At 58.7% G+C, this 17,571-nt stretch overlaps 8 protein-coding genes across 8 annotated transcripts; 4 read left to right on the top strand and 4 right to left on the bottom strand.

Moving 5' to 3' along the window:
• The first annotated feature begins 861 nt into the window (after window positions 1–861).
• GGTG_02345 (serine/threonine protein kinase) lies at window positions 862–4,549 on the top strand. The gene is made up of 3 exons (XM_009220117.1): window positions 862–1,654; window positions 1,731–3,233; window positions 3,341–4,549. The coding sequence occupies exons 1-3, from the start codon at window positions 1,061–1,063 to the stop codon at window positions 4,112–4,114; spliced, it is 2,871 nt and encodes a 956-aa protein (XP_009218381.1). The 5' UTR covers window positions 862–1,060; the 3' UTR covers window positions 4,115–4,549.
• On the bottom strand, window positions 4,173–7,495 carry GGTG_02344 (phosphoglycerate mutase). The gene is made up of 2 exons (XM_009220116.1): window positions 6,814–7,495; window positions 4,173–6,734 (listed from the first exon to the last, which is right to left on the bottom strand). The coding sequence occupies exons 1-2, from the start codon at window positions 6,843–6,845 to the stop codon at window positions 4,856–4,858; spliced, it is 1,911 nt and encodes a 636-aa protein (XP_009218380.1). The 5' UTR covers window positions 6,846–7,495; the 3' UTR covers window positions 4,173–4,855.
• A 940-nt stretch (window positions 7,496–8,435) lies between these two features.
• On the top strand, window positions 8,436–9,743 carry GGTG_02343 (GPI-anchor transamidase; the record flags this gene model as incomplete). The annotated part of the gene is made up of 2 exons (XM_009220115.1): window positions 8,436–8,980; window positions 9,062–9,743. The coding sequence occupies 2 exons, from the start codon at window positions 8,436–8,438 to the stop codon at window positions 9,741–9,743; spliced, it is 1,227 nt and encodes a 408-aa protein (XP_009218379.1).
• A 344-nt stretch (window positions 9,744–10,087) lies between these two features.
• Window positions 10,088–11,008, top strand: GGTG_02342 (hypothetical protein; the record flags this gene model as incomplete). The annotated part of the gene is made up of 2 exons (XM_009220114.1): window positions 10,088–10,140; window positions 10,201–11,008. The coding sequence occupies 2 exons, from the start codon at window positions 10,088–10,090 to the stop codon at window positions 11,006–11,008; spliced, it is 861 nt and encodes a 286-aa protein (XP_009218378.1).
• A 518-nt stretch (window positions 11,009–11,526) lies between these two features.
• On the bottom strand, window positions 11,527–11,703 carry GGTG_02341 (hypothetical protein; the record flags this gene model as incomplete). The annotated part of the gene is made up of 2 exons (XM_009220113.1): window positions 11,527–11,595; window positions 11,623–11,703. 2 exons carry the CDS (start codon window positions 11,701–11,703, stop codon window positions 11,527–11,529), a joined length of 150 nt encoding a protein of 49 aa, XP_009218377.1.
• A 156-nt stretch (window positions 11,704–11,859) lies between these two features.
• On the bottom strand, window positions 11,860–14,036 carry GGTG_02340 (hypothetical protein; the record flags this gene model as incomplete). The annotated part of the gene is made up of 3 exons (XM_009220112.1): window positions 11,860–13,215; window positions 13,249–13,822; window positions 13,921–14,036. 3 exons carry the CDS (start codon window positions 14,034–14,036, stop codon window positions 11,860–11,862), a joined length of 2,046 nt encoding a protein of 681 aa, XP_009218376.1.
• A 175-nt stretch (window positions 14,037–14,211) lies between these two features.
• On the bottom strand, window positions 14,212–15,477 carry GGTG_02339 (hypothetical protein; the record flags this gene model as incomplete). Its single annotated transcript, XM_009220111.1, has 1 exon — window positions 14,212–15,477. One exon carries the CDS (start codon window positions 15,475–15,477, stop codon window positions 14,212–14,214), a length of 1,266 nt encoding a protein of 421 aa, XP_009218375.1.
• Window positions 15,478–16,573: 1,096 nt separating this feature from the next.
• Window positions 16,574–17,397, top strand: GGTG_02338 (hypothetical protein; the record flags this gene model as incomplete). The annotated part of the gene is made up of 3 exons (XM_009220110.1): window positions 16,574–16,954; window positions 17,154–17,193; window positions 17,369–17,397. 3 exons carry the CDS (start codon window positions 16,574–16,576, stop codon window positions 17,395–17,397), a joined length of 450 nt encoding a protein of 149 aa, XP_009218374.1.
• Window positions 17,398–17,571: the final 174 nt, after the last annotated feature.

Genomic DNA, 17,571 nt, shown 5'->3' with positions numbered 1-17,571 from the left:
CTGCAGGAATATGTTCAAAAAAGTCAAATGGGCCAGTAATATTACCCTCTTGAATTCTGTCAACGGGTAGGGCTGCAGCTGGTGTGCACAGAGAACCAGCCGCCTGATCCGAAGCGGAGCTGGGGCTGCAACCATGAGTAAACATGGAAGTTTTGGTACGGTAATAGCTTGCCTAACACACTCACATGGGAATTGCTGCAACAAAGGGAGTTCTTATCAATTAGCATGTTTCATGGCAAAGAAGTTCCTTCTATGCTCTCCGGACCTTGACCCAAAATCCCGACCTCCTTTCTTGACGCTTATTCGCTCCCACGCCGATCCGTCGTGCAGTTTGGTAACAATTTTAAGCCTTGCCACGCGGCTCAAATACTTCCGACATCCCACATCAGGGTGGTGGCTGTACCGAGCAAAGCCCAGCTTGTGGCGGATGGAAAGAGCCGCAGGTATTATTCGATCAAAAACCTGCAGCCTAGCTCCGGGAGGGGTAGGCAGCCGTGACAGCTTGGGTGGGGACATAACGAAGTTAACGACACCTATAGGTCCGCGAAGCAGCACCGCATATGCACACAGGTCATTCTCGGAACGCATCAACGAAGCAGATGCAGGCGTCCCGACCCACGCGTGACACCCCGGGGTTCTCAAAAGCGCACCAGCTGAAGGGATTACCACGAGAGGGCGTCCACTCAAATCTCATGGAGAAGCGGATCAATGCAGGATCGGGTTCGCGGGGCCCATCTCACTGGTTCTCATTGGATCCAGGACGCCCGGTTGGGCAGCCAGGCAGTGCGAGAGCAAGGAACCGAGCCGCATGGATTTTGCTGGCACTAGGCGACGGACGCCTGCGCACACCGGTCTGGTCCACCCTGCCTCTATGTCTCCCTTGACTGGCCGAACGAGCTACCTGGCGTTCGCCCGGTGAAGGTGATTAAAAGCCGAAAATCCCCCATGCCCCAGACGCCAAGTGCGCCGACAAACTTCGTCCGACATAATCTGCAATTGTCCAGACCCTGCCGACCTTCTATATCATCACACAAAGTCAGGCTCTCACAGCCAGCCAGCTATGGACCGCCAGAGACGCCAGAACGATCCGGGAGCGAACCGTTCGCTGAAGCAGAAAATCTGGCGCGAGTTCAAGACCTGGGTCGACGAAAACAAGTGCGAAGGCACATGTCTCAACAGCCGGCACCAGACCTACTACTTCATTCCGCAAGGCTTCCTAAGGAGGTACTGGACCGATGAGCGACTCGAGCAATGCTTGGAGGCGCTCGCGATCGGGCTTCGCATGCACATTGTCAGGGACGAGCTCCTGCACGTGCTGTCGATACTGCTGCGGATGTCGAATGAGGAATGCTCCGAGGTCCCGGAGATCTACGGCCTCTTTCATGGCCAGGGGAAGAAAAGGGTAAAGGATGATCGGCTGCCACTTTCCAGGCAATCCTCCAGGGACTGCTTCGAGGACACTGGCACTGCCAGTAGTTTCTACGACACCCAATTCTTGTTCACACCTGCATCTATCGGGCGGGATTCGTGGGGAAACACCTTGGAGCCGTTTGAGGTTCTGCCGCTGAAGCTGCTGGGTGTTTTGCAAATGGGAGATGACTGTTCAACGCCTCATATTGCAAAATACCAGGCATACAAAGGCTCGAGTTTGTCGGTACGGATCACACTCCCTCACCCCCTTGCCTTGCACCATCAGTGGATCCGTTTTAACTGAGATGTGTCCGAGACAGAAGGAGCTCCTCGTCATCAAAGAGTTCCCGCCCTCCAAAGCCATGTCTGCCATATACCAGGCCGAGATTAGTGCCTACGAAACCATCCACATGCTAGGGGAGGCAGACGGAAGCAGTCTAGGGCGGTATTTCCTGGACTGCAAGGCGGCCATTAACCAAGGTGACCGGGCAGCAATCGTGCGGGAATACGCAGAAGGAGGGAGCCTGCAGGAGTGGCTGGGTCAGAACCGCATCCCCTATACCCCAGAAGGTGTCCGTCAGCTGTGGGCCGAGCTTGTCAAGCTGTACCGTGCTGTGGACAGCTTCCAGACCCTCGGGTTTCGCGGGAACAACCACATTCGCCCACATGCGGCACACCCCCACCACGACATCACGCCGGCCAACATCTTCGTCGTAGTGCACCCCGACGATGGTTCTCTTGGCTGGAGCGGGCATCGTAAACAGAGAATCTCCTTCAAGCTGGGCGACCTGGGTTGGAGCCGCGAACGCCAGGGGATGACGGGAGGAACGGAGACGCCCCAGTTCTGTTCACCGAGAAACTACTTGGCCCCCGAGCTGTTCGATGGGGATGGGAACGAAACCCACGTTCGCGAGACAGGCACACATCATTCCGATCTCTGGTCCCTGTCGTGTCTGATGCTCGAGATTGCCGTGTGGCTGGCCGGGGGCAGCCAAGCGGCAACCGACTTTTTCCAGGCCCGAGTGGACGAGAACAGCGTCCAGCGGCTTCCGCCAGCGTCTCCCTCCGTCGTCGGATATGAGGGTTGCTTCCACGACGGCAGGCGCGCGCTCAAGGCGGTCAGGGACGTCGTGGCCCTGAGCAAGAGCAACCAACGCTTCTTCGACGGCATCACGGGCAAGATTGTCGAGTACGTGCTCGAGCACGGCCTGAACAGCAAGCCGAAGCTCCGAGGGGATGCCGCCTCGACGGCGCGACGCCTACAGGCAATCATTGACGACCCTGACAACCTCGTCGAGCCCCAATATCCGGCGCTTCCTCCGAGTCCTGCCCCGACCGAATTCGAGCCCGATGTCAATAAACTGTACGTGTACGGGAGCACTGATGAGCGGTTCGACGCACGAGTCCTCGAGGGAGCGTTTGGGGCAGTATTTTTGGAACCCACCGTCCTGGCTCAGCCATTCAAGTCAACGCAATGGTCATCATCACGACGCCCTTCGACAGCAACAAAGAACGGGCCGGCGTCGGCGCCATCATCGCCAGCAACATCCACCTTGTTTCCGCCCTCGCCAGCAACAACAGAGCCAATCTCGCCGACAAAAACATCCGCCTCGTCCCCCATCTCGCCGGCAACGACCACCGCCTCGTCTCCATGCATGCCGTACCGCCGGTCGTTCCCACCTGCTCCCAAGCACGACAAGGTCACCGTCGACTACGTGATCAACTACCGGAGCAACTGGAAATGGATGGTCGAGGCCGACCCCTACAACGCCATGCGTTCTTTCTTCGCCGACGTCAAGCAAGCTCTCGACGGGCGTGATCAGGTATGCTCACTCCACAGAGTGACAAAAAGGGGAGGAGGGGAAGAGTGGACAGTGTGGTGGAAGAAAAGAAAACAAAAATACCAGCAGAAATCTGACACACGGCGCAGATCTTCCTCATCGACGACCACAGCACCATGCTCGCCCACGCGGGCCAGCTCAAGCGCACCCTGGAGGCCATCGCCAAGGTGGTCAAGTCGGTCGACAGGGACGGCATGGAGCTGCGCTTCGCCTCGGACCCGCTGGCGCGCCACACGGTCTACCGCGCCGCCGACCTGGCCGGGCTGCTGGAGCGCGCCGCACCCCCGTCGTCGTCGTCGTCGTCCTCCTCCTCCTCCTCCATGGCCGCCGCCATGCACGCCACCCTGACCGCGGTGCTGGACAAGAACGCCGGCGCCACCCCCGCGCGCCGGCGCCACCACCACCACCACCACCACAGCCCCCTCGAATGGCTGACCTCCTCGTACGCTCCGGCGCGGCCGACGGGCACAAACATCTACGTCATGACGTCGGGCGTCTGGGGCCACCGGGAGCGACGCGACAGCGACGTGACGCTGGGCGTGGCGCGCGTGATCCGGGGGTTCATCCGGAACCAGCAGCGCAGCGGGCGGCTCGACACGCACACGGTGATACAGATGGTGTCGTTCGGCCACGACGAGGTCGGGCTCGAGCGGCTCCGCCGCCTGGACGACGACCTCTGGAGCGCGGAGGAGGGGGCCGCCGGCGGCGGCCCTCACGCGCACTGGGACATTGTCGACACTAAAGCCCACACCGAGTGCATGTGGTCCATCCTACTCGGCGCCATGGACAAGCAGGAGGACGACAGGCCGTCCGACGCAAGACACGGCGATGGCCAAGAAAGATGGCATGACTGCGGCCCATAGGCGCCCTTTATAACCCAGTAGACGATTGTGATCCTATAATGTTTAAGTTTCAAGTTCACGCGATTGTTAAAGTTGTTCCTACGATAGCATGACCCCTGCATTTTGGAAAAAGAATAAGACGAGGATAGATTAAAAACAGGACTACGAACTAGAAGAAAAGAAGGGAAGAAGGAAAAGAGAAGGAAAAAGGAAGAAAAAGAGAAAAAAGGTCATATAAATACATGTATAAACTTAAAGCCATTTTTTGTGGGGGCGAATCTTGTTGTTAGTACGCATTTGAGATTCGACAGGTACAAACCCGCGGCGTTGTCAAATCTAATCCTCGGGATTCGTACATATTCGTACATATTTGCTTATACTGTTTATACTACAAACTGTTTAGGGGAGCTGTCGTGTTGCTTTTTGCTGCCAAATACACACAACCACACACTGACATGCATGATTACCGACCGAAAACGATATGCACATGAAAAGTCGCCGCGATCACGCAGCCACACTGCCAGCCTAGAAGCCCCGAGGCTCCACGTCACCGCGGCTACCGCGCCGTTCTCCGGGGAAGTCGATTCCGTAGTCGTCATCCTCAGGGGCAGAATCGCCCACGTGGGCACAGCCATCAACATCCTTCGCGCAGCCGCCGTCGCCTCCCGCGGGCACGGGATCCTCCTAGGTACCTCGCCTGCTCTGCAGATTCGACCAGCGTCGCTCGTGAAAAACGGACCTGTGGGTTTGCCTGGCGCCCTCCTAGGGACGCTCAGCAGTCACAGTCCATCGTCTCTTGGAAGAGCCCTGGTCGCGCACCGGGCCGGTGGCCGGAATGGTGGGCGGTGTAGGAACGCCACCGTCAGAAATCCAAAGACCCTTGCCACCAAGACTCGCACGGGTAGAGCGTTTGGGGAGGTGGGTCAACTGGTCGTCGAGCTCATCGCTGTGCTCATGGGCTTCCCTTGATGATCGCGGTGAGGGGGGCTGTTTCGCATCAAACTCGATGGCTTCCTCGTCCACTAGGTCAAATTCAAAGTCCGCCTTGGGAGCAGGTGACCATAATCCTACCGACAGGCCCGACGGCGTACGGCTCGACGCAGCCTGGTCGCGCAGACCTCTACGGATGGAGGCGACAGATCCGCTGATAGAAGAGCTCCTGTTAAGGCCCTCCATATGGGTCGCCGAGGTGCCGCTGCCAGACGGAGACGAGAACGAGTTCGAAGCTCGCACGCGCGCAGCCCCGGCGCCGTAGCCACCATAGACGCTAGCCATGCTGGCAGAAGGGGAGGGATTCGGTGTGGGCGCTGCAGAGCGCAAGTGGTCTGTGCTCGCGTTAAGCAGGAGGTCGTACGTCTGGTGTAGCGGGACGTTGCCTTCTGTGGCTCGTGGGCTTACTCCGTTAGGAGCCTGACCGGTCTTCTTCAAGGCGGCCATGCTAAGGGAAGATATCGGGACGTCCATGAGTGCGGGCATGTGTGTGATGGCTCCAATCATGGCATTGCAGCCGGCACCGTGCGACACCACAATCACAACAGTCTCCACATTCTCGTCCTCCTCATTCTCGGCCTGTGCGGGGATAAGACCATCCGCACCTGGTTTCAGGTACTCGGTTGTTACAGCCGAAGCAGGGTCGTCCGCTTTGGTGTACCAGTCCACTAGTTCTTGGAGTCCCTTTTTGAACCGCTTGTGCATGTCAGGCCAGTCTTCTGGAAGCTCGCCGCCGTCACCCCAGTTGTAAGGGGGCCGCATCGAGTCCCACTGGTAGTCAACGACAACACAGGCATCTTTCGCGTGGTTGACGTAGCCGGCCGGGATGGTCGCGCTTTTGGGCATGGAGAAAGTAGGCACGGGAGGGTCATAGGCCCCCACTTCGATGACAGGAGCGGCACCAGTGGGCGCGGGAAGAGAGTCCTTCACGCCAGCTATGTTCTGGAGCGGCGAGGGTGTTGCAGCGTCCTCTACGGCGCTGGCGGACGGTGCTGATGAAAGAGAGACCGACCTTGTGGGTGACCCCGCCCAAAGCTGGCTTCTGAGCGGCCGCACTGAGACAGAGGCATTGGAATGAGACCGAGTCTGTAGGTGGGGGTAGCTCTTGTAGTCTTCGGCCTTGAGCAGTGACGCCTTCGCACTCGCCAACATCATGACCGAGCCGGGGGGCGGGGTGATGAGCTCGAAGTAGCTGGGAGACAGCCATTCGCCAAGAAACGCATCTATGCGCAGCACTGCTTTCTTGCCCACGATCGACGTCCGCCTCTGTTTCGACCGCGTGGTGGATCCATTGGTCTGTGCTGTTTCAGCGCCAGCCAGCTGGCCCACCTGCGCCGGGGACAGTTTTCGCTCGGCTGGAGCGAGTAGCGACGGCTTTCCCATCAGCCCGGCACTGATGGCAATCGACGTTTGTAGGCATCGCACGAAGGGCGAACTGTGTATGACGATACGGTATCGCTTCGGCTTCTGGGGTTTCTGGCTGGGCTGGGGCGGGTCTGCCTCTTGGGCCGAGCGGTCTTTAAGGATGTTGCTGATCCGGGTGCCGACGGCCCGCGACTGGGCCCATCCGCTGTACGTCAAGGGGGGATCGTAGGGCGTTGGAGAAGAGAGATGCCAGTTCCTGTCGGCGACATCGAGCCTGTTGCCATGCCTGAATGTTCGATGGGGCGGTGTCAGCCGAGCAGTCATCACAAAGCGCGGAGACGGATGGATGGAGCAGCTTTGCTCACCTCACGACAAAAATATAGGCCGGTGGCGCCATGATGGGTGCTGCCGGGGGAGCAGCTGGCAGGACAGTAGAGGCGTGGGTTGAAACGTGTTCCGACGGGACGTGAGGATGGCGGAGGCCGTTTGAGAAACGGTCCGCACCCCTTCGCCCAGCCAGATGAGCGTCGGGTGGGAGGCTTGTAGAGCGCCGGGAGGCGTGGAAAAGACTTTGAGTGGGCGCGGTAGGATCAGGGGCCAGACCGTTCGAGACGTGGGAAGGAGGGGGAGAGGGAGACACAAGCGATTGATGGGAGTGAATGGGATATTATACAGCCCAGAATGAAACAGCAGCGGACGTCATGGCCGGCTTGACGTGGTGGGGAAGCCTCAGTTGGAGTGGGAGTCGGCTGATGGCGGCCCAGACGCGCGCGTCTGACCCCCCGCCAGTGCTTCCGCAACCAGGTTCAGGTGCAGCTACAGTGGGTCTAGCCGACGAGACCCCACCACCGTGGGCACAGTAACGATCGGGCTCGGTGCAGCAGCAAAGAGACCCTTGATCCCTTGATATCCGAGGGGCTGATGATGCGGCGTGCACTGTATAGGTTCCAGGAATCAGAATTGTTGGTGGGATGGGACAGCCCTGGCAGAGGCTGGCACTGGAGAGGGGAAAAAGAGGGAGAAGAAAAAGAGGGAGAAGAAAAAGAGGGAGAAGAAAAAGAAGAGGAATATACTGAGTGCACGAAGAGCAACAGAGCAAAAAAAAAAAAAACCTTGGCCAGGCGGAATTCGCGCTCACTTTGGTATTTCCGAGTACTCCTTCAGACAGGGCCGAATCCTTGAAACTTGGGGTTTGTGACGCTCAGGTTGCACAACATGCTGCATCCGGTGGAGGCATGTGAGCCGTGCTGCATCCATCCAGAGCAAATGGCGTGAGCTGTCGAATGGCACGAGCTTGACTGTCATGTCTGGCAAGCATGTGATTTCTTTGACTACTTACGCTTCAAATCGGTGCTCTGCCCATCTTCAATCCAGACTAGCAAATTCTAGGTCGTTCTTCGCTCGCACCTCCTGTCAGCCCTCCCCAAACCGGCATGCGGGAAATACCGTTCAAAGTTCTGTGGTCGCCATCGAGGCTACAAGCCTCCCCTGAGGGCGGGCGGTTTGTGGGGTAGCGACAGCAGGGGTTACGGAAGTGGCACTTGAGGCTGTCCCGACATGATGGGTCAGCAGAGGTGCAGTGCTCGATTGCATTTTACCATGAGCACTGACTTTGTTAAGTTGGCGACATCGCCATGAGGTCAACTTGCGAGTCCCAGAATTTTCCTCCATTACTGCGTCTCAAATTATATACAACGCCAGATCCGATGTTGTCGAGACGGATCTGTCTGCTTCTAAGGCTGGGTGCTGGATCTGGGTTCCTGCTGGTTCGCTGGGTTTGAGTGCATGGACCATTTTCCCCACTGCGGCCCTGCAACCTCGTGGCTGACAAATTGGAGATGGCGCCGTTAGTCGCTGAGGCCGCCTCGTTGGCATTTCAACGGCGACGGCAAGAACTCTATAACCAACGCCCCACGAACCCCGACCGCGGCTACTCGCGACCGGCGCCGACCACCCTCGCCCCGACGCTCGCTCGACAGACGGCAACATGAAGCTCTCCCGGGTGATGCAATTGCCCACGCTGCTGGCGGCGTCGCTCCTCGCGGCCGCCCCGAGCCTCGTTGCGGCGGAGCACACCAGCAATTGGGCCGTCCTGGTCTGCACGTCGCGCTTCTGGTTTAACTACCGTCACCTCGCCAACGTGCTGTCCATCTACCGCACCGTGAAGCGCCTCGGCATCCCCGATTCGCAGATCATCCTGATGCTGCCCGACGACATGGCCTGCAACCCGCGCAACGCCTTCCCTGGCACCGTCTACTCCAACGCCGACCGCGCCGTCGACCTGTACGGCGACAACATCGAGGTCGACTACCGCGGCTACGAGGTCACCGTCGAGAACTTCATCCGCCTCCTGACTGACCGCGTCGGCGACGAGATGCCCCGCAGCAAGCGCCTGCTGACCGACGACAGGAGCAACATCCTGGTCTACATGACGGGCCACGGTGGCAACGAGTTCCTCAAGTTCCAGGACGCCGAGGAGATTGGCGCCTTCGATCTGGCTGACGCCTTCGAGCAGATGTGGGAGAAGAAGAGGTATGACCCCTTGCTCCTTTCCCCTCTGCTTACGACGCCGCAACACCGCTGACACGGTCCAACTCCTACCCCCACCTCTAGGTACCACGAAATCCTCTTCATGATCGACACCTGCCAGGCCAACACCATGTACTCGAAGCTCTACTCGCCCAACATCATCGCGACGGGCTCTTCGGAGCTGGACCAGTCGTCATACTCGCACCACGCCGACAACGACGTCGGCGTCGCCGTCATCGACCGCTACACATACTACAACCTCGAGTTCCTCGAGGCCGAGGTCCGCGACATCGGCAGCAAGAAGACGGTCGGCGACCTGTTCGACAGCTACAACTTTGAAAAGATCCACTCCAATGCCGGCGTCCGCTACGACCTGTTCCCCGGCGGCGCCGACGCCGCCCGCGCCCGCCTGCTGACCGACTTCTTTGGCAACGTCCAGAACGTCGAGGTCGACGGGCCCCGAAACGCTACGACGGCCGGCGCCGGCGCCGGCACCGCCCAGCTAGAGGAGGACCTACTGGTACTGAGCAGGAAGATTGCCGAGCTGAGGAAGCGGGCGGATACCGATGATGTGGCCGCAGATGGCGATGCCCAGCCTGCTTCTGCCCCCAGGGAGCAAGGGGTCAACACGAGGAACCAGTCCGCGCAAAAGAGGATACAGGTCACAACGTCTCTCACCGACGACAATTGGTGGACCAAGAAGCTTTTTGGGGCCACGGCGGTTGCCGGCTGTGCTTTGTTGTGGGGCGTTGGCTCATTTTTGTAAAAGTTCCTTACAGGCGTGTTATCTTAGATACAGTTATAATACCCTCTTCATCTTTATATACATCAGGACCCTCCAGAAGTCATAGTCAGGAATACTTCCTTCTCCTAGGAACACAATGGACGGTGGTAATCCACCCATGTCCGTCCGTGCTTTCCAGCAGCCTGGGAAGCGCATTCGAGTGGTGTCGCGTGGTAGCGCGTGCGAAATGCGGCGTTCACCTCTCTTTCCCCAATCGATAGTTCCTCACTTCGACATTCCACCGCCACTACAATCAACGCAAAGCACGACAAATATGGTCGTTCATTCCAGCGGTGGTGTCAGGGATTTGCCTAGCGATAGCGACGATGACTGGCCGTCTAAAAAAGAAAGAGAAGGACGACATCGGCGTGTGGTCGAGGTTTGTAGCACGCCAAAAAAAATAACGCCGTTCCCGCCCCGAACAAGCACTCCTAACAAGACCTCAGGTTCGCTTTGGTTGTAGCACTATCTCGGCCATCGCCGAGGCGCCTTGGCCACCCTGGGACCACGTCTCGCGCGTTGAAATACGCCGTGGGCCCTGGTCCCAATGGCTTGCGTTGGTGCTGCCCCGACTCCCTCGGTTTGTTCAGCGCGCCACGCGGGCCTGGTTTCCCGGGTGGTTTCTCCCCAACCGGATCGTGCTCAAAAAGCTCAAAGCCGACTGGGATGAGGAGTTCGACAAGGAGATTGCCACTTACCAGCGGCTCGAGGAATTGCAGGGCCGCGTGGTCCCCATCCTCTACGGCGAAGGGAGATGCGATGGGACTCGCTGCCTGCTGCTGTCCGAGGTTGACGGTGTCCGCGCCGATCAGCAAAAAAAGCCACCTATACCGCTTGACGAGTACAAATGGCGGGTGGAGGCGGCGCTCCGCGAGTTGTATCAGTTCGACGTGTTCCCCACCGACGAAAAGCTGGCCAACACCATCTTGACCCCCGACGGCGGGCTCGTATTCGTGGATTTGGAGCACACGGGCGAGCGGGAGGATCCGGATCTTGAGGCCGATGCAGCAGGGTGGGCGTATTGGTACCGAGACTGGCTGGAGATCAGGTGGGGGATAGGTCGTCCGCCGCCGCCGCCCCCTAGTGACATGAGACCCTGCGAGGGCCTGATTGTACCGCCGCTGCCGCCCGGCTGGGCCAAGCCGGTGGTTCCGCTGCCGTGTCCACAGCCGCGCGCACGGAATTCGCGCGGCCTAGATGCTGTCAATGGCGAGCGCGTCGTCATGGCCAACGAACCCGATCAATAGCAGCAGGGCCGCCTTCTGCCTATAGCCCAGGATGGAGGGTGTCACCGGCTCGCCCTGAAGTGAGGATCGCCAACAGATCGGGAGGGCGATTATGGTTTCTGGGTGGAGCAGGGGAACAGCAGGCTGGCGTCCGTGGCGTGACATGGTCGAGTGCCTTCGCCGTAACCGATGAGAGGCGACAGGATCTCATGCGTTTCAGCGGGTGTCATGATGCGTGGTGGATAAACAATGTAAAATAGACAACACTGAAGATACCTCCCGAACTCTGAACCGTCACTTATTCGTTTCGTCTTGAAAAGGGATTGGGATATACATCGAACCCCTTAGACCTAATGACAGCCACGGAACCGTGCGATCATCAAAGTTTCCTCAGCGTTCGCTGGCCTCGGGGTCATCTCCTCGGATGTTTACATTGATGGGGGCAACGGCCCTCGTGATACAACAACCAGGTATGCAGTCGCCGGAAATTTTAGGATATATATTGTCTTGTCTCTAATCATTGGTAAACAGAACAATCTCTACCGCCAGGTTCGCAACCCGGTCATCAACATGACATCAGCCCCGCTGAACGACGGCGTTGCCGGTATCTATTAGTAGGAGATATAAGAACCTACTCCTTTCTCTCCGACGCTAATGTCCTCCAGAGCAATGGGGACAGCAACGTCGCTCCAGAACGTGGAGATGGAGATCATCATGTTCACGGCCCTCGACGACTTCGTCCGTCGTCCAGGCGTCCGCTTCGTCAATTTGGGAGTCCCAGTCGCTGGAGGGGCTGGGCGGAGGCGTTGTTATCGATGGGCGCCTGGCGCCGGACAGATTGACTGCAATCTGCATGTTAGCGGTGGGAGGCGCTACCGGGAGCAGAGAAGAAGAGAAAGGGACTCACGACGCCGCAAAGTCTCTTCAAGCAACCGCCTCGTCTTGAACAGCACAGGGTCATCAGCCTTGTACTCGGCTGTCCTAACGCGGACCACGTCGCGCAGCAGATCCGCCGCCTCCTCAAGTTCCCCGACCTTCAGGCACGCCTCGGCTAGCTTGAACTTGGAGCCGATCGTGTCCGCGTGGTCCTTGGGCAGCGACGTTTCCCGCAGCTCGACAACGGCTCTGTGCTCTTTGACAGCCGCCTCGAACTGGCCGTCGAGGAAGTACGCCGTAGCGAGCTGGGCCCGCGTCGCCAGTAGCCAGGTGCTGTCTTTGGCGTGCCTGCGGGCCCTGTCGTCGACTAGCTGCTTGCAGAGCTCGATGCCCTCTTCGAACCACCCACCGTCGAGGTATGCCCTCACCAGATTATTTTGCATCTTGCCATGCGAGAAGCCGAGCCTGGGGTGCTTGCGGCCCCCCATGACCGTCCGCAATCTGAGGACGTACTTGAGAACGTCGATCTCCTCGTCGAAGCACTTGTTTTCACGGTACGCTCGGGCCAGCTGCTCCTGGAACTCCAGCAGGCTCTCGCTGTCAGGCAGCTCCTCCGCGACCCAGGAGGCCTCCTCGAGGACCAGGAGCGACTCCTTCTTCTTCCCCAGTCGCATCAGACTACTGCCCCTGATCCTGAACAAGGGCAGGCTGTCCGCCGTCGCCGCGCTTTCCTCCTCGGGCTCCGACCCCACCACGTGCTTCCACAGCCTAGACGAAAGCCGGTCGAGCATTTTGTTGCCGTGAGTGCTGCGGAGCTGCTCGAGGAAATAGCAGCCCTGGAAGGCCATCTGCAGCTCCGGTCGCGAGGGTTTCTTCGGATCCGCGAGCCACCGCTCCTCCTCGAACAGGGACTGCATGTGGACCTCGACATGGGCGCGGTAAGGGCGCGCCTGCGAGCCGGAGTTGAACTGCGCTAGAGCGAGCACTACGGCGGCGGTCTCGGCGTCCCGCCGTCTGGCCGTCGTTTTCTGGCGCACGCCCAGCCACTTGTGGACCAGCGGGTGCGCCGAGACAGCCTCGAACCCTTTCGCCTTGTCTTTTTTGAGAAACCCCAGGGACTCGAGCCGGGACACGGCCTTGCCGAGGCGCTGGCGAAAGAGCTCGACGCTGCTGGGATCCTGGAGCAACGGCGGGACGCCCGCGTGCCAGCGCGTCAGCGTGTCAATCCTGGACTCGTCCTCCGGGATTTCCCTGGCGCGCTTGAGGCCGTCGAAGGCGTCTTCCAGCAGGTCGAGGGGGAGTTCTTTGAAGTCCATGGCGGCCATGGTAACTAATATGTGGTATGAATCACTCTGATGATAAGCTTTGGACAGCGCCAGCCTTACCACCGACGCGTGGAAGGTCTTGTCCAAGGATCCGTAGCGGGACCGCGACTGCTCTGGGGAGAATAGGAAAAAGCGCCACAGCTGCTGCCTAACCACGCCTGCGCATTCGGCTAGCGAGCAGCGCCCCATCTGGACGTAGGCCCCGGCCAGCACCACGGCGAGGGTGTGGCGGCTCAGCAGCCGGACCACCTCCTGCGCGGCCTGCCTGGACCCCGGCTTGCTGCTCTGGGGCCTGGTCGCCCTCAGGAGCAGGTCGACGCAGTCCGCCATGCCCATGCCGTGCAGCTCTTCCCAGCCGACCCTCCCGAGCGCCGCGCAGCCGCGGAGCCGGGACGTGACCAGGACCGCGCCGTTCCCTCCAGGCGGGAGGTACTTCGCGTAGTCCGTCTTGTCGTCGTCGGCGTTGTCCAGTATGAGGAGCCAATCTTTATCGGGGCACAGGGCGGCCAGCGCCCGCTTGATTTGCTCCACGACGTCAGGCGATTCGGGCAGCTCGAGAAGCGCTGAGATCTCGGAGAAGCCGGACTTGGCCAGCTCCGAGGTGCTGACATCGACCCAGAAGACCCCCCAAAACCTGCGAGGGGGGGGGGGGGGGGTCAGTTTTTTTCATTTGCGCAGGGATGGTGACTGGAGTCCAAAGATGGCTCGGGGAGGGGGGAGGGGTGTCCATACTGGTCGCGAACACGATTTGCTACTTGAAGACACACTTCACTCTTGCCTTGGCCAGCGAGCCCGGTGAGAACAAAGGTTTTGATGCCTTGTTTCTCGTTTGCCGTTATTGCATCCATAATTGTCTGGATGATGCTGGACCGGCCAGTGAAAAGGGGATGCCCGGCTCGTGGAACAAGCCAGTGAGGCCCGTTGGCTTTGGGTTCGGGTGGTCGCGAGAGGAGTGCTGTGGTGGAACAACATTAGAATGGAAAGCCGAGCTATCAAACCCGACCCTGGGAAGATCCAAGAAGATCACTTGCCTCCAAAGTTGAAAACGTTCCCGCCCCCTTGAAAATTGAGCCCCTGAAGGAGATGGCCAGAGACCTTGTTGTGCTCCAATGCCGTGAGATCCTCTGTTGTGTGGTTATTGACCAAGTGGCTGCCAATCGAATGGTTGTCGACCGAGAGGTTCTGGACGCTGCCCGCGGTCCGGTCCGGCGTTTGCCGCGACAGATCCTCGGCCGCCGCGCCAGGGACTACGCCGCCAGCCCCGGCAACTTCGTAGCGCCCGAGCATCGCGACGGCCACGGCGGCGGCCGTGGCGGCCGCAAAGTGCTGCCACGCCTTGTTCTTGTGGCTGTCTGCGTAGTCACAGATGCCCTTGACCACGATGCTGGGCACCTCGTCCCACGTGCCGGCCCCCTCCATTTCGAAGGCGACCACGTCGTGCCGCCGCGCCATCTCGTCGCGGCGCTTCCCCGACTTTAGGACGGCGTTGCCCGACGCCACCTTGCCCATGAAAATGCGGGGCACGGAATCTAGGGGCCGCCTGTCCCTTCGCGACAGGAGCTTGTCCTCGTCGCACCCGAGCGCCGCGCAGGACAGGCCGGCGGCCTCTTCGCAAAACGCCTCAGCGGCGCAGGCCGCGCAGCCGCTGAGGTGCCTGTGTGGATAGTCGGCCGCGAAGATCCTGTCGCTGCTCCTGCGGGGGGCCCTGTAGTCGGCTCGCCGGCTCCTGCTCTTGGCGGCCTCCCGCAGGCTGGCAAGGTTTCCCGCGGCGGCCCTCTGGAGGAGGCCCAGCTGGTGCTCCGTTTCGAGCAAAGCCAGGAAGCTGCGGACGTTCCTACCGGCGCGGCCAAGGGTATCTTCAACAGTTGTTTTCGGGACGAACTCGCCCGAATACTGCCTGCCAAAGTCGTAGTTGAAAATGCTTTTACTAACGACGACGTCGCCTAGAAAGGCGTCGTCGCCGTCTATCCGGGGCAGGCCCCCGCAGACGCCGACGATTAGGGCGAGCTCGACGTTGGGGTAGGCTATACGCAGGGCCGCCGCGCTCGAGGCGGCCGAGCGCGTGCCCATGTCGGGCAGCAGCAGGAGCACAACGGCATGGTTTCCGACCCGACCCGTGGAGTAGTGGTTGTTGTCGCCCGCGACGCGCCCGTACGGCCGCTCGTAGATCTCGTCGAAAAGGAGCGAGACGGTGTCGACCTCGAGCTTCAGCGCGCACACGATGGCGAGGTGGAACCCGCCGCGGTCGGCAGGCGGTGGCGACGGCGGCGGCGGGAGAGGCGCAGCCATGTCATGGCACGGGACCAGAGCTGGATGGCTTTATTAGAGCCGCGACAGGTGCGATGGCTCACGGTTCTAGGAATGAAATGAACGTAAGGCCCGAGCGAGGGTGGAAAAAAAGAAAGGGGTGCAAAAGTTTGGACGAGGGGGAAAGACAAAATGCGAAAAGGAGAGAGCTGACGGAACAGAGGGGCGGAAACGCGACTGGCGCATGGTTCAGCCACATCTGTTCCCTGAACAATGGACATTGGTGTCCTTATGTTGGGGGCCAGGTGGAAGCCGCCCGCGGACCCAATATGCGCGCATGGTGGCTTTGAAGGCGTGCGGCTAGCTCACGATCGGTATTGGAGGGTGCTCCGGAGGGCGTCCCGCCTCGAGGATGGGAAGGCGGCAGCGGTGCTCGTCTGGCGCGGTGCCAGCTGGATTGGGCGGTGGCTTGATGCTCTGGGCAATCCCAGGGGGGCTCGGAAACGCCGAATAGTCCATGGAAGTTGACCAATGGAGCAAGCATATGGCATCTTCCGGCGTGGTGGGTAGGTAAGGCTGGCGCTTAAACGCTATCGAGGGAGGGAGGGCTACATCGAGGTGCCCTTGGCGTTAGCAAGTGTGCCCACACCTGCCTCGAACGCGTCTGATGCGGTGTGCTGCCCTTAGGTCTCTGGTAATAAAAGGATAACGACATACCTCGATCTCCCTGTTGAGATCACCGGTTTGAGTAAAATAGAGGAGAGGCGCGCAGCCGGAACTTTCCTTTCTCGCGACGCACTTCATCGTCGGGCTTGTCGGCCGCCGGGAGCAGACGCATGTATTTTCCTGCAAGACAAAAGGCAGCTAAGGTATTCCACGTTATCCCGCTCTGTTTAAACCTGCCCCCTAACCGACCCATGCCTAAAAGATAGCCACCGAGATCCAGCGTGATGTATACCGCGAGAAAAATTGCGAAATAAAAGCGATCCTGTCATAAAAAAACGGCCACTCTTGCTTCCCCTTCAGCCTGCTACACCGTGTATTTCGTTCCACTCTGTTACGTCAAACGAATGCTCTAGATCGTGGATTTCGTCCTTGTACTGGAAACAGCTAAAACACAGCTTCTAGGACCTGTAGCATGACGGTGCGGTACACGTGTAAACCTTTCCCCGGATATTCTAATATGCACACCAACTTATTAGCAGCCAACCAGGGTGGCCAGGCGATCGATGATTTTCCTAGGCAAAAAGGGAAGAAGAAAGCTTACCAAGCAGCATCCTTCGCAAAACCAAAAGAACAGTCCCTCGGCAGTCATCTCGTTCCCAGGATCGACTTCCACGCTGAGCGGAGGATCAAAATCCTCGCGCATGCTGGTGGCGATGGCGTCGATGATCTCCTGCGGAGCGTTATAGGATTTTGCGACGCTGAGCACTGTCCGTGGCCTCCCGTCCACTTCGACGGGCTCGTCCAGCAGCCCGGGGCATCGCTGCTCCAGGAGCAGGCGCACGACGGCCACTTGGTCCTCGATCGGTGCCTTTTCCGTACCAGACGAAGTTCCCGGGACGGCATGCCAGGCTGGTCGGACGGCCTAGTCAGGGTTGGGAATTAAGTCACAATTAAGTCATTAAGTCATTTTTTAAGTCAAACTTTGCAATAAAATCTAAAATCAACAAAAATAGGTAGAACGTTTATTTCTTCGTATTTATATAAACAAATAGCAAAAGAAAATATATTATAAGTTTATATTACCTAAAAATGGTATATAAGCGGGTAAAAATGCATTAAGTCACAATTAGTCAAAAAAAAAGTTGAAAATGACTTAATGCAAATTACGTGATATATAATTACGTAATTAAATATTTTAAATATTATTTATATAAAACTGAGTTTTCTGTATTTAATGGTGGTATTTTTATACTTATACCTGTAATAGTTAATTTAATATTAAGCTTTAAACTGTGACTTTTTTACTGACTTAACGAGTGACTTAAATGACTTAATTCCCAACCCTGGGCCTAGTGCAGCGCCGTCCAGCCTGACTTGTCCCTTATCGCCAGCGGGCTCTCCTCTGACTCGGTATTGCGCTGCCGATTCCAACACGTACTGGACCAGTGCCACGTCGGCGCTGAGCGCGGG

The sequence above is a fragment of the Gaeumannomyces tritici genome (genome assembly GCF_000145635.1).
Source record: "Gaeumannomyces tritici R3-111a-1 unplaced genomic scaffold supercont2.1, whole genome shotgun sequence".
NCBI lineage: Eukaryota > Fungi > Ascomycota > Sordariomycetes > Magnaporthales > Magnaporthaceae > Gaeumannomyces > Gaeumannomyces tritici.
The sequence above is the reverse complement of the archived record's forward strand: the minus strand, read 5'-3'. Positions and strand labels throughout refer to the sequence as shown.

What these genes read in the sequence shown, in the direction of transcription:
- GGTG_02345 (XM_009220117.1), top strand. Translation starts at nt 1,061, where the DNA reads ATGGACCGCCAGAGACGCCAGAACGATCCGGGAGCGAACCGTTCGCTG. An exon ending in ACAAAGGCTCGAGTTTGTCG is followed by an intron (nt 1,655 to 1,730) that starts GTACGGATCACA and finishes TGTCCGAGACAG; the next exon opens with AAGGAGCTCCTCGTCATCAA. An exon ending in CTCTCGACGGGCGTGATCAG is followed by an intron (nt 3,234 to 3,340) that starts GTATGCTCACTC and finishes CACACGGCGCAG; the next exon opens with ATCTTCCTCATCGACGACCA.
- GGTG_02344 (XM_009220116.1), bottom strand. Translation starts at nt 6,845, where the DNA reads ATGGCGCCACCGGCCTATATTTTTGTCGTGAG. An exon ending in GCCTATATTTTTGTCGTGAG is followed by an intron (nt 6,735 to 6,813) that starts GTGAGCAAAGCT and finishes TCGAACATTCAG; the next exon opens with GCATGGCAACAGGCTCGATG.